The 14,299-nt window shown below is 53.5% G+C and overlaps 2 protein-coding genes across 4 annotated transcripts in view; one reads left to right on the forward strand and one right to left on the reverse strand.

Moving 5' to 3' along the window:
* TMEM220 (transmembrane protein 220) overlaps positions 1-2,230 on the reverse strand; it is a 51,269-nt gene extending 49,039 nt beyond the window's left edge. For 2 of the 3 annotated variants that reach the window (XM_075518988.1, XM_075518986.1), the window contains exons 1-3: positions 2,123-2,230; positions 1,957-1,986; positions 938-998 (exon numbers count right to left, since the gene is read on the reverse strand). In XM_075518988.1, coding sequence (XP_075375103.1) covers positions 938-998; positions 1,957-1,986; positions 2,123-2,209 — 178 coding nt within the window. In that variant the 5' untranslated portion in view covers positions 2,210-2,230. Of the gene's footprint in view, positions 1-937; positions 999-1,350; positions 1,987-2,122 lie in introns of all 3 variants that reach the window. The other variant, XR_012778141.1, reaches the window with a different exon arrangement.
* Positions 2,231-11,073: 8,843 nt separating this feature from the next.
* MAP2K4 (mitogen-activated protein kinase kinase 4) overlaps positions 11,074-14,299 on the forward strand; it is a 106,369-nt gene continuing 103,143 nt past the window's right edge. Inside the window, exon 1 of the mRNA XM_075518981.1 lies at positions 11,074-11,364. Within this exon, the coding sequence (XP_075375096.1) occupies positions 11,265-11,364 (100 nt within the window). The 5' untranslated portion in view covers positions 11,074-11,264. The remainder of the gene's footprint in view (positions 11,365-14,299) is intronic.

Below are 14,299 nucleotides of genomic sequence, written 5' to 3' on the forward strand. Positions count from 1 at the left end.
CTCTTGACCAGCCAAATGCCATTATGTTGAAGCTACACCTATCACACAAATAAACCTCCCCTCAAATGTTCAAAACCACAGGCAACCAACCCTCAGGGGGTTTGGCTTTATGAATGCTGCCAGGTAGCCAGAATGCCGAGAGACTGCAACGGTGTGATTTGTGACAACAGCATGCACTCTTGAAGATTTTATTTTTTGGCATAAGTATGATTTTAGTTATTCAGAGTAAGTATTCATCCAGAAAACATACAGTCACTTTGTGTATATAAAATGTCATTATTTTAAAATTATTTCTACTGGATAAAAATACAAAAAATGACCTATTTTCTGGAGTTCTGGACCAAATCTGATCTGACTGATTCTCTCAACATGTGATGTGGCATTAGTCCCCCTTAGCATACATCCTTGGAAACTCAGCCACTGCACTGAAGCCTCTAATGTCCCCATCGCTGGCCATGCGCTTTGTGGGGTAGCTGCAGTACTTGGTACTGAACAAGACCTTTAGCTCTTCCAAAGGACTGTGCAGAGCTCAACTGCTCTTCTATGAGGTAGATAAGCAAAAACGCAGATTTACAAGGAATCAAACAAGGAAACAAAGTAAATGAATGTGCTGACATCAACACCAGAGCCAGGTTCAGAGCGTGCTCCCAGGCTGGTGCTCCACTCAGGCTTTGAGCCCTGGAATTGGGGTGCGAAGGTAAGACCATCCCAGCAGCAGGCCTTTATGCAAGGCTCCTCCGTTCACCTGCAGCACATCCAACCACGAGCACTAAACCAATGACCAGCTTTTGTAGAAGCAGGTCCCACAGCTTTTTGCCCTCAAAAGGTAGTAAGACATATTTCCACGTGGCCTGGTCTTAATCTGTGATTCAGTTTAAAAAAACCTTTCGGGTGCAAAATTTGAGCAGAGACTCTGTTTTGCACACCAATATCATACCTGTTATTGAAGGGTTAATGCTGACAAGCAGCGTCAGGGCAGCTGGCACCAAGTAGACAACCTGTTAATGAAACATAAATCTACTTCGTAGCAAAACTTAGCAAGACAAGGAAGCAGAAGCACTCATCCACATCAGCGCTTTTCCCCTTCACAGCAGCTTGTCAGATGCGCAGACCCAATCCCTCTCCCTCTGGCATGCCCTGGCACTGCTAGTGCTCATCTTCACCATCACCACCCAAAATCCTGGACCATCCGCTGAGTGCCAACCCTTGTTCCTCAGCTTCTAAGTTACCGAGTCCTCACTGCCCAGCCAGCCCGCTGCAGAGCCCCTTGCACTGCATCTTGATCCCCCAGGGAACACAAGGGACGTGCAGGGGACAGCCCCTGCCCGCCCAGCAGCTCCCGTCACATACAGAGACGTTCCCCCTTGCGCCTCAGCTCCAAGCCCTGTGCACGCCGGGCCAGGGCCACCGGGCTGTTCATGAGCCCGAGACAGGGCTGGCAAAGCGGACAGAGAAGAGGGTTTCTCTCTAGATTTCCCCTCGAGATCGAGGAAGCCCTGCCGAGTTGAGCGGCGACAGAAGGCAGTCAAGCCGGTGATTCAAGGCAAGCAGAGGTGGCGATGGAGACAGGAGATCGCCCGGTCAGGGGGTCTCGGGCACAGGGTAGAGGAACGAGAGCCGTTTGGTGTGTTCTGCACAGAGAACCAATGCTTTGCAGGGGGGGCAGGTGCAAATCTGGGGTGAAATAAGGAAGATCCTGGAAGCACGGTCGGATTTCAGCCGTCGCTGCAGTAGAGAGATTGTTTTCCCGGCGCTTGCTTGCTCTTCAGCTAAAAGCAGGGAGGAGGTTTCCTCCGGCGGTCCCGGTTCGGGCGCAGCGGAGCGGGGCTGGGGCCACCGGGGACCCCCCGGGGAAGGCGCCGGCAGGCGGAGCCGCAGGGGAAGGGCCGCCCCCGGTGCCTGCCCCCGGCGCCCGCCCCGCTCCAGCTGCCCGCGGGAAGGGCAGCCCGTACTCACTGTCCACAGCCCAGCGTCGGGGTCGTTCACCTGCAGCGAGGAGGCGCGCACTGAGACCCCGCAGCCGCCGCCCCGGCCGGGGCCGCGCTCCGCGGGAGGGCACCGGCGGGGAGGGGAGCGGAGCGGGGCCGCCTGCCGCCCCCAGCCCGGGCGGCCCTGCCCTCACCTGCACGGCGGCCGCCAGCCCGAAGAAGGCGGCCATGAGGAGGTTGCAGAGCCGCCACAGCCGCCCCGCCGCCCGCCCGGCCGCCATGGCCGGCACCGCCTCCGCCTCCGCCGGGGCGGGACGCGGCCACGGGGGCGGGGCGGGGCCACGGGGGCGGGGCGGGGGTGCCCGGTGCCCGCCCCCCGCGCGGGGGCAGCGCCCGCCCCGCCCGCCGGGCCCGGGTCCGGCCGCTCCTGCGAGGGGGACGGGGCTGCTGCAGACGGGGCTGCAGCGGGATGCGGCGATGGTCAGCGTGACTTGTTCAGGGTTACGGATTTTTTAGAGAAATGCTTGTTTTCAAAATCGAGCCAAAACCCAGAGTTGTGCGGCGCTAGGTACAACACGCCTATTCCAGTAATCACAGGAAAGCAAGGGTTCTCCCATCTTTCAGCGGTTGTATTGCTGAACACGAGGCAGCCTGCACATAAACGGGTCATCATCCATCAGCGAGCTCCTGTGGCAAATAAGTCCAAGTACGTCCTGGGCTCCGTGCAGAGAAGTGTGAGCAGCACATTGCAGGGAGTTATTATTCCCTCTTTGACCCAGTGCTGGTGTACCTGCAACTTTTGGTCCTGTCCAGGGTCCCCAGTGAGGAAGGACGTGGAAGACCTGGACTGGGGTCCTGCAGATGGCAGCCAGGATGGTCAGGAGTCCAGAGAACGTGGCCTTCGAGCAGAAGTGGGCAAAGAGGAAGCAAAATCTGGTAATAACGGGTAACTGCCTGTGGTGTGGCTGCAGAGATGACAGAGCCATATTTTCCTTGCTGGCATCAGGTGATATACCAAGGGGCAGTGGCCACAAATGGTGGCTTGGAAGGTTTTGACTGGACATTAGGGAAACATCCTCATCAGGGGGGTCCTGCAGCCTGCAATAGGTGACCCAGACAGGCTACGAGATCTCCATCCTTGGAGATTTCCAAGGCTTACCTAGACAAAGCCATGGCTCACTTGATCTGATGTTGTAACAATCTTGCTTCAATTGGGCTGTTGGACTTGAGACCTCCAGCCATGCCTTCGTAGCAACATTTCCATGTTTCTGTAATAACTCACGTACCTGAAAAAGAATTAGATCTTTGTCCCAGTGAATACACATGAACAAATTTGTACAGTAAAACTGGCAAGTAGTTATGCAAAAGTATAAACCCCTTGAGAGGGGCCCTGCAGTCCCTGCCTGAGCTGGGAGTACCCACCTCCAGCTCAGCCACAGCCTTGCCTGTGTTTCCCCATGGAGCCTGTTCATCCAGTCCTTGACCCATGGGCTGACTTCCCAGCTTGACCTCAGACCTGCCTCATCACCGTGGATCTCACTGGCCATCACTGGGCTATGTCTGATTCTGGTTACCCCCACCCAGCCTGATCCTGACCCTGACCCATAGATGACTTCCCAGCTTGACCTCAGGCTTGCCTTGTCTCCATGAATTTGGCTGGTGATCTGGGCTCTTGGATCTGGCTGCAGTCCCTGGGTCTGCCATGCTTGTCGTGCGCCAGGGTGGTGGGATGGGCATTGCCCATGCCCCGTTGGCCGTGGTGTCCCTCCTGGTGCCGGTCCCTTAGGGAGCAGCCAGCCCTCACTCCTTGGACGAGCTCCTTCACCCAGTTCAGTACGTGTGTGCCTGTGGCCGGGGAGGGCAGGAAGGTGATGTCAAGGTAGCAGGGGAGGGGCTGGAGTGCAGAGCCCTGGCGCAGACTGGTTGAGGTTGAGAGGGCTGTGGAGCTCCACCGTCAGTTACCACAGTGGGCTGATGGGTGCTGGGGCATTACTGAGCTCGGAGAGTTCCTGGGGAGGGGTTGGGAATAGCCGTGGCTGGCAGTACAGCTGCAGATCAAACTGCTAGTGGTGACACTGCTGGGCAGGGACCAACTATTACTGCTGTTTGAGGGATACCTCCGAGGTCAGGCAGGACTATGCAAGACTAGATATTCATTTTTTAGCACAGGCAAGGCAAAATAAGGAACTACTGCAAATCCTGCAATCTGTGTCAGAACTATGAACAGTGAGGTTTCCACTGAGTTTCTATCCAGTCTGTCCTCATAATCAAGAACCATTCTGTTTAATTGCAAAGCACATTGTGAGCCCACCTCTATATCCAACCTACATGTGAGAGAGATTCGTGTTTGTTATAGTTAACTTTGGCAGTAGGTATCTGAAAGTGTTTATTTCTCTACCGTAGAAATAACTAAGCTGACTGAGAGCTGGCATGGCAGAAGAGAAGGAACCGTCTCCAGAAAGGCCTCCTATTACACAGCAAGAGTGAGCACCAACTCCAAGGATCCCCAGTGAACTTGTCACAAGTGTCTTCTGTCTCCCAGGGGCCATGAACAGATGTAGCACTGGGTGTCACAGCTATGCCAGGGCTTGGAAATTTGGTGATGTTGAAGAACCATGGGTGTAGGGGAGGAATAGTGAGTCAGGGATAAGAGGACATTTCTTTCTTTTCCTTGCCAAGAAATTGGGATTTAAATGGAAATTTTTGTAATGACTTAATGGTCTAGAATTAGTTTTGTATTTAAGAAGAGATTCAGTCTTTTTGTGTTGTCTGGAGAAGAAAAAGGATGTTGCTCAGAAGAATAGTACTGCCTCATCACTCGCTGATCATTTATGACCAAAAGTGATAATTAGTGATGAATTGAAAGTGGGCCCTTTAGAAATGTTATGTCTACTATATCCGTCTACCAAACCTGAGTCTCTGTCAGATCATTTCTCCCACTGATTTCAGTAACAGCATAATACAGACCTCCCAGCCCCCAAAAGAATTAGGTCTTGCTGAACCGTTATGCGGAAGACATGTGAATGTATCCACATTTGTGGAGAGGATTAATGACCATCTTCTCCTGTTATTTTTAACTGAGTCTTTCCTTGAGCAGGTTATAAAAGATGAAATTACTGCAGAGAAAGTCACAGAGAAGTAAGAGCTGCCTTTGTAAATGGCTGCCATTGTTACAGCTCCACTGAGTAGGCTTTATGGTTCATAATAATTGTGTTATTCTGTACATTAAACAACTGCTGGCAGTTGCAGGCAGAACAGCAGGCCATGTTCACTATAACTAAATCCCTCCCAACATTTAAATTGATTCACATTCCCGCCCTGAAGCCCAGGAAAATTAAACCATTCTCTACAGGCATCCTTAAGAGTACGACTTTCCTGTTCACAAGCACTCCAGGAAGGGACTACAAATGCTTAAAGGAAAGCTGGGGAACTACACTCCACATTTTGTTCTCCTCTTACCAAACCCAGCTTGATGCATGGATTAGCAAGAGCAACAGTCCAAACGTCCCTGCAGTTTCTCAGTAGGTCCCATGGAGCTGCACTCCCTTGCTGAGGAGTGCACCATGAACTACACCGTACTCCTGGTTTGGGTTTTTCAAGGAGGCAGGACCTCACTGGAGAGCACTCAGCGATGTTTGTCTTTGTGGTGTAACCTCTGTCCCCAGATCTTCAGTCCCTTCCCCTCACCTTGAATGGAGCAGTGCTCCAGTAATGAACATAGTAATGTGCTCTAGTAATGAATCACTTTCATGCTTTGTTTCCAGGTCCAGGATAGGCTTTTGAATGTATTTTCTAAGGGAGGGGAGGTATCTTGGGCTAGGAAATGGAAATGTCAAGGATTAAAAAGTAACAGTGCTGTTAATAAGAGAGAAGAATGTAAGAGACAGTGTGTCTTTCATTAGACTAATTTATATGAGAGGAAAATAAAAGCAGAGAAGCTTTTCAGGCACACCAGCTCTTCTTTGTGTGGGAAACAAAATTATGAATTACCGTCCGTTTTTTCCAACCATATTAGCTGATCTTGCAAAAAGAAAATTCAGCTGTGACGAACTCTATGACTCTTTCACTTGTCTGGTCACCAGCTATTGCGCAAAGCTACACAGCCCACCTGGTTTCTGTGCGGCAGCTGGGCTGCTGTTTGCCACATCACAGGCGCTGGGCTGCAGGTCCGGAGAGGAGACTGTGGCTTCTGGGAGAAACTGGTGGAGACTGGGAGAGAGGCAGAGAAACAGTCGGACAGGCACACCCAGGGCCCTGCGTGGGGTGGGACAGGACTTCTGCCGAGGGGAAAGGGCTGCTGGGCTGGCAGAAAGCAGCTTCTCCTGGGCACTTGGGAGGGACGGCGTGGAGGGTTTGGCAACCTTGTAAGCGAGCAAAGTTCAGTGACACAAGAGCAAGAGAGGGCAGAAGTCCTGTCTGTCTCATGTGAGGATAGGGTGGGAAGGAAGGGATTGTTTCACCAACTGTGGCATCTGAATCTGGCTCGTTCTTTGCTGCTCTAATTCAAAAGCAATCGGGCTGTAGTGCTTACTGCAAAGAAAAGGTCGAGGCTATTCACTTTAAAGCTTTACCAACTATCACGAGCACTTCCTTCCCTCCGTGGACAGAGAGTCTCCAGCAATACTGCTTTCTCCCATAAGAGGGAGGCCAAGAACATTTAGTACCCTTGAGTATAATTTGAGCTACTTGAAAATTAGTTCCTCAATATTAGATAAAACATTTTCCCTCCTTATGCCTCTCTGGAGTCTGCTACTTAGCCCATAGAAGCCCATGTTTGTCTTCAGTTTGGCAACTCCAGCTGTAAAGGACAGAGGCTTTCAAATGAGAGTGCTGCAGGGCTGGACCCAGCAGCCAAGCTGTGATACCGGGAGAGCCAGGCTGTTTCCCAAGAGCCTGTACCAGAGATGTTACTGAAACATTGCCATAGTCACCCATCCCAGTGACCCACTCCATTATAGTGCTCAGCCTTGTGGACACCAGTGACGCTGCCATGAATGACCATGGATTGGTTTTGATGGGATCAAAACTGGTTTAGAGGCTCTGGGTAGATAGGTGAAGGGCTCAGGGGCTTTGGTGTGTTCCTGGCCCCAGGCCCCTGACTGCAATTCAAATAGGGACATCTGGAGATAAATGCATGGTTACACAGTTGATATTGCCAAAAGGGCTTTAGTTTTAGTTGCCTTAACTGGTGGGTCAGGTGCCACGAGCAGGGAAGGATGGAGCCCACCTTACTGACAAGGGGAGGAGCCCCATGTTCGTTGATTTACTAACTTCAGGGGATACACGTCTAAAGCGTTCAATAGATTGCCCTCCTTCTTACCCTTATTATAATCCTATATTAACAACCTTCTGCCTACCTCATTAGTTTTATAGAGCTCACCCAAACTGATGTTGTTTATGCTTTGTCAGCTGCTTTTTTTAATCCTAATTTAAAGTTCTTCTCAATTCTCAGAAAAGTTCTGGAACAACTCGGTAAACAAGGCACTTGTATGCACCTGAAGTACAACAAGGGGATGGACAACAGCCACCGTGAACTCATCAGGAACAAATGCTGACAAACCAGTCTGATGTCCTGGTGTGGCACAATTTTTTAGGCATAAAGTGAAAAGTAGCAGATGTCATATATGTTGACTTTAGGAAGGTTTTTAACACTGGCTTGTCCTGACCCTCTCTTAAGAAGATATGACCACATGGTGAGTGCAAAACTGGTGAGATAATTGTACCTTAAGTGCTAATTATCAGTAGTTGTCAAAATGGAAGGACATATTGAAGGGATTGTTGCAGGGGTCCATTCTGATGCCAGATCTTTTTAATTACTTCAGTTAACAGCCTGGATGATTAACACCCATGAGTGCCTTATTAAACCTGCAAATTACTGCAGGCTGTGATGGACAGCAAGGACAACAGAATTCAGCACTAGACTGACAAATGAGAGAAATGGGCTGAAACCTATAGGGCAAAATTCAACAGGTACAACTTCGAGCATTACCGTTATGAACAGTGAGCAACACAAATACAAGTGAGGGAACAACTGGGTGGATGCAGTTTTTCAAAAAAGAGTCCAAGGTATAACGGAGAGCAAACTGAACACCAGCAACGGAAAAGGCAAACACCACCCTGGAGCATATGAGCCAGGAGTGTAGCCTCCAAGACAAGCTGGAGTAATATGCCTAGCTAGGGACACTATACTTCAGAAAATGCAGATCAACAGAAAAAAAGTCAAAGGAGGTCAGTGAGGATGCTGGGAGGCACAGAAAGCATGAACAAAGGCTGAAAGAGTCAAGTTGATGTAGTCTGTAGAAGAGAAAGCTGGAGCGAGGAGGGGAAGAGAAACATTATAGTCATCAAGTGCCTAAGAGGTCATTTCAAAGAAGGCCACGGCCATAGCAAACAGGACAGGATATAAAGGATTTCAGCTCAGACAAAAAAGCTTAAGTTAGGCTTTCAGCTAATGTCAGGATAGAAGAGTGCCAGAACAGATTACTGGGGGATTCCACAATCTCCATCACTGGAGGTTTTTAAGAACAGGTTTCACAAACATCTGTCAGGACAGGTATTGTTGATCCTCCAAAACAATATGATTTTATATAATTGTAAGCAAACCACATGCAGGTGCTACAAAGTAGAGATGGAAGCCAGGTGTCAGCTTCTGCCAGTGTTTGCCAGCAGGCACTGGGTTTCTGTGTCACAGCCTGCAAGATGCCAACTTTTGACCTGCACTCTTGGTTAAGGCAGAAGAGAAGGCTTAAGCAAGGGAAGGAAGAGAAAGGAAAGTCGTGGCACTAGCAGGGGAATGTCTTTTGTGTCAGGACCTGGGCTGCACCCTGCTCCCCAGGAATTTAGCTCTCAGCATTTAAGGCCAGTTTGCTGGTAAGAGCAAGTGGTTTAATAAGCATCAGGTGGCTTTGGAGCACTTTGAAAAAAAGCTGGAAGAAGCCAGAGTGGGGGTGGAGAAACTACTCTCCACTCTTTCGCTTGGGAGCTGTTTTTAGCCAAAGCTTTTACTTTGGTTCCTACCTAAGCTGTGTTACTGCTGTGCTGGGCCATGAGCCAGACCCTGACCTGGGGACTTGACTTAACCTCAGACCTGCCTCATTACAGTAGACTTGTCTGGAGTCCAGGCTGAACCTGGTTACTGTCATGGGACCTGCCCTGCTCACCTTGCTCAGGTCTAGGCTCTTGCTGCTGAGGCCACTGCCTGTCCACTGTCTTACGTTCCACTCCTGTGACTCCTTTCTTGCAGAGCAGCCATCCTTGGTGCTCCCTGTATTAGGTAGGTGAAGATACAGGATTGGGATCCCACTTTGTGCTAGGTGGTGAAGTGTCCTGTATGGGAGTATGGGAGGAGAGGATAAGAGCACACCTTCACCTGGACACGTGTGCTTGTGCTGCTGCATGCCATGGGGTCTGTGGTCTTTGTTACAGGCTCTGCCAAGTGTTGGCACTGATGGTTACCACCCATGGTGCCCACACAAACCACATTCAGGAAGGGCTGTTCTTGTGGGAAGTTCTAGGTGCAAGCGCTTCCTGTTCCTCTCTAACCAAAGCGGTAGAGGGGAGAGACTGTATGCAGCTTTGAAAGAGTCAGCAACGTCCCCAGAGAGAGCAGAGGCCAGGGTGGGACAGCGTAGGGTAGCAGCCTAAGTTCAAAACCAGCAAATAGGTTACTGGGATTTTGGCCTGAGTGTGTGAGGAGGTGATGGTGTTCCCCAAGGCGAAGGAAAGCTGCATCCCTGACAGGGAGGAAGGTGACTTTGCTGGACTAGGAGGAGTTGGGAGGATAGAGCAGAAAGAGGGAGATGGTCGGGACCAGCTCTGCCTCCTTCTCCCACTGCCTGACAAAGGCGAGCTCTGCAGGGCATGAGATAGTCACTGGAGAGCAGGGTTTGGGCAGAAGGCCAGACTCCTTCTGGTCCCCAGGGACTACCTGGGTCTCAGCCCATCTCCCTGACCCCACATGCAGCTGAACAGGGAAACCAGAAGACTCTAGGATGGGAGAAGATGCTTTCCCGAGCTCAAAGCACAAGAGGAAAGAAAAATCTTGGTCTTAACACAAGATGAGATAAATAAATATGAGCTGAGCTGGGGGAGCAGAAAAAAATGAAGGCCAGAAGGAGAGGCAGCTCCTGCCCCAACCTCCTTCCCCCATTGCATTTGCACTTGCACAAAGAATAATGGTTGGCAGCTTCTGGAGACACATCCAGTGCACGTTCAGGACTTGAGGTGTTTGCTCTATCACCATCTTCAAGAGAAGCATGGAGAAGCCTGGGCAATAGAGGAGCAGGAAAAGCGTCTGCATGCTGCTGTCTAGCACTTGGGTGTCCAGCTCTTTCGTCAGCCAATCTCAATTCATAAAGGAGGTCAGTATTATTTCTGTGACACAGATGAGGAAACAAGGACTCTCGTAGGTGAAGGGACTTGCCCAAGTCATGCAGCTGGCTGGAGAGCGAGCCCCCATCTCTGGGGGACCCATTTCACTGCTCCAATTCCTGGCATGTGCTGTCCCTACAACTAAGGCTGTAAGTTCGCTGGAGTTAGAGGTAGGATCAGAAACAATGTGCTGGAATGAACAGCAGTGATTAAGGGAGGAAAGAAAATGTGGAGGAGACTGATGGTGGCAGAAAGGGGACGATGCCTTGGGTATCATGGAAAACACAGGAGGAAGTTATGCCCTGTGGTGGCCAGGGAAGAGGTCTCGGGGAAGACATGAGAAGTTTGCAAGTAGCTGCTTGTGTGGGAGGAAAAGTCATGGGTGAAGATGAGAAATCCCGTAAAACTGCTTAGACCAAGCGCCGGCCCTCAAGGGGCCTCCCCGAGCACGAAGATGGGAGACAGAGGACAGCAGACTGTTGGGCACCCCCGGTGAAGGGGGCTGCCGGGGCCAAACGTGTGGGGCCCCAGCACGGCGGAGGGCTGCCGGGGGGAAGCCGTGGCCCAGAGGGGCTGAGGGCGATGCCCCTCCTGCCTGAGGAAGCAGGAGTGGAGCGGGGCTGCTGGCACCGGGCGGGGGACGGAGACACCGGGGACACGCAGCTGCCGGGGAAGGGAGCGCAGCGGGGCGGGCAGGGGTCCGGCGGAGAGGCCGGGGGGCGGCGGGGGCTTCCCCCCTCCCCGCGGGAGGCAGCGCTCGCTCCCGCCCCGCCGCAGCGGCTGCCGCAGGGCGCCGGGGCTGCGGGCGCCCCGCCTGGGAGGGGTTAAGCGGCGGCCCCAGCCCGGGGGCGGACGGGGCGGCTGCGGCGGCGGCGGCTGCTATACGGCGGCGGGGCTCTAGGTGTCCTGCCTGGGAGGGTCCCTGCTGCATTGCAGCCGCCGCGCTGCTCCCTCTCCGCGCACACAATGGCGACTCCCAGCCCCAGCAGCGGCTCCGGCGCCGGCGGCGGGAGCGGGCCGGGCCCGGGCGGCCCGCAGGCGCACGCCGCCGCCAGCAGCATGCAGGGTAAGCAGCCCCGCGCTAGGCCGCGGCCCGGCCGCCGCCGCCGCTTCCGGGCCGGGCGGCGCGCCCCGCTCTAGGCCTCGGCGGGCCGGGCCGGGCCCCGGGAGCGCGGTGCCCGCCGCGGGTCTCGCCCTGCCCGGGCCGAGCGCGGCGCCGCCGGGCGGCCGCTCCCGAGGGCGAGCCCCCGAGCGGGGGGTGGCTGGCAGCGCCGGCCGACCCGTGCCCCCCACGCTGGGCCCCGGCCCGGGCGGGCCGCGGCTCTCGGGACCCCGCCGGGGCGCGGCCGTGCCCGCCGTCCGAAGCGGCGCTGCCCGCGGGAAACCCGCGCCGCGGGCCCGGGTCGCTGGGGTGCCAGCGTGGGGGGTTCAGCCCGGCCCCGGCAGGCCCCGCTCCGGGCCTGCCCCGCCGCTCCCTGCGGCTGCCGCCTCCCGCCGGCGCCCGGCCCCGCTCGGCGGCCCAGCCGCGCCCGGCGGGCTCCCCGGGAGGAAGGGCGGCCCTGCCCGCCGCCGCGGCGCCGCGCCCGGGGCTGCCGAGGGGCGCGGAGCCTGCCCCGGAGCCCTGCCCTCGGCGGGGGCTGCGCTGCCCCGGGCGGCAGGAAGGAGCCGCGGGGCGGGACAAAGGCCGGCTGGACGCGGCTACGGCTTCTTCCAGCCGGGGACGGTTTTGCGGCCTCTCCGGGGTGACCCGCGCAGGCCGCGGGCAGCAGCATCCCGGCGGCGGCTCTTCGGGGGACCCAGCCGGAGTGAAGCCGGGAGCCCCGCTGTGCTGCCCGGGACGCGGCCCCGGGCGGGGGGAGCAGGCAGGCGGCCGGGCCAGTGCTTCTGAACGCCTCGGCCTGCGGTGGGACGGCTCTGCCCTGACCTGGTGCACCCCTGGCACTGCTCGCCGGCCAGCCTCACTGTGCGGTGTTCCTTGTCCCTCTGTGCCTGTTGATGTATTCTTCTCAAGGCAGATGTTTAAGTAAAAACAGTTCAACGGTGAACTTCTGGTTCACTTTTGTTTTATTCTGATGGAAATTTACAGTGTTATAGTAGGGTCATGTTGCCAGGGTTCCTGCCTGCACTTGTTGATGGTTGAGCACTCTTGCAAAAACGGTGGATATTTATTTTTCAGAAAAGCCACAGCAAACACCTTTTGAGTTTTTCCTTTAAAGTTAGACCACTGAAAAATACTCTCTGCTTGAACAATATTTTAGGCTGAGGTGATGCAGTGCTGTTTTTTACAGGAAAGGTAATACTAAAGAAGCTGTTTGCCCTGTTTGGGGAATTCTTTCTTTATTTTTTAATAGAAGAAGGAAAGGTCCCTCTTTCTGCGAGAGAGGTGCAGGCGCTCTCAGCAAATAATGTTTGTCACAGTTGTTTGCTATAGTCTGTATTCTGTCCTGCTAGGACAGACTGCACTGAGACTGATGGGGACCTGTTTGGGCAGAGAGCTGATGCTATAAACTAAAGAGTTTGGTATACTTGGAATAAAAAGGTGAATTTTTGCTGTTTGCAGCATGTGCTGTGTGAATCTCTCGTGCTTGCTAGATGAAGGAGTGGGCACCTGTTGGGCCCTGGGAAGGTGGTATTATCCATGTTTACAACACCTTTCAGAAACCAGAATCTCAAACCTTGTAAATTAAGTGCATGGATTAAAAACCTGACTGCGATATGCCAAAGCGGTTGTGATAAAACAAGAAATAGCCTCGTTGCAGTGCAGTTACAACTCTCAGTGTTGCCCCTTGTATTTCCACCTGACCCCTGTTTTTCATATTTATGAATCATTCCCCTGAATCCCGTGAGTTTTCAGGGCTGAGAGTTGTTTTTGCACCCTGACTCGAGACTTTGTGATACCCGGTGAGTTTGTGATGATGTAGCATCTGCATCCTTTCTCCAGGTGGAGGAAGGGCAGTTGTTTATTTAGTAGTTGGTTTAAAGTGGCTATTTAAATATGAATTCAGGACGACAGGGCCAGTTTGATGATATGCAAGTGCTTGTCGTGAAAGCTGGTGTTAGGTTTGTGGTTTTTTTTTTCTTTTTAAGGTAGCAGATGAGTGTTTAGGTGCCCTGGGAGGGGCTGAGTGTAGCATCCTGGGTGGGCTCTGGAGGAGCAGTGGCAGTGGAGGTGAAGGCAGGTTCCTGGAGCCAGCAAGAAACTCCATCGCAGGAGGACAGAGGACAACTCTCTGCTGCCGCATGACCACCTGTGCAAAGCCGAGGGAGTCTGTGGGTGGGATGGGAAGGGGCTGGCTGTGTCTGCAGGTGGTCTGCAGTCTGCTGGCGCAAGTCTGGCTGCTCTCAGAGGTGCACCATGGCCTTGCCCCAGGCACGTGTCCCAACTGGCGCTGGCTCCCTGCTGACCCCAATGAAAGCTGAGCTGTTGCAAAGCAAACCCACCCAAAAGTGGCAAGTTTTCCGCAGTTTGGATGCCCAGTGTTTGCTCGTGGTGGGGTCAGGTGAGCACTGGTGCGGGAATGCGTTGCTGGGTGGGGAGAAAAGTAGGCAGGACTGCATCAGTGATGATTTAATTGGCTTAAATGGTATGGCGAGGTGGAGCAGGAAAGTCATTAAGCTGGAAGCAAGTAATTATAGTTAAAAGAGAAAAAAAAGTTTTGCTTGGTTAATTTTCAGCCAGAAACATTCTCTGACCTGGCTTGTGCAACTGCTGGTGCGAGGGAGGTGGTAGGAGCAGCGGGCCGGGGCCTGTGGCAGTGTTCCTCTGGACAGTGATTCATTGCTTTTGGGGACTGTGTCCAGAGGACACATGCTTGGGCAAGCTGGCCTGAGGTGAGACCCTCTCACAGGGGGTTTCTGTTTTGGTACAAGGGCTGGTGGTTTTGTAAGGGGTATCTGCTGTTGGGGAGTTTGGCAGGGGCTGAGGGTAGGAGGAAGGCGGGGGGCTGTGGTGCAGGGGAGAAGTCTTCAAGGAAATTGAGGCCTATCATGTTGATGTCTGG

The sequence above is a fragment of the Mycteria americana genome, chromosome 16, assembly GCF_035582795.1.
Source record: "Mycteria americana isolate JAX WOST 10 ecotype Jacksonville Zoo and Gardens chromosome 16, USCA_MyAme_1.0, whole genome shotgun sequence".
In the NCBI taxonomy this organism is placed as follows: domain Eukaryota; kingdom Metazoa; phylum Chordata; class Aves; order Ciconiiformes; family Ciconiidae; genus Mycteria; species Mycteria americana.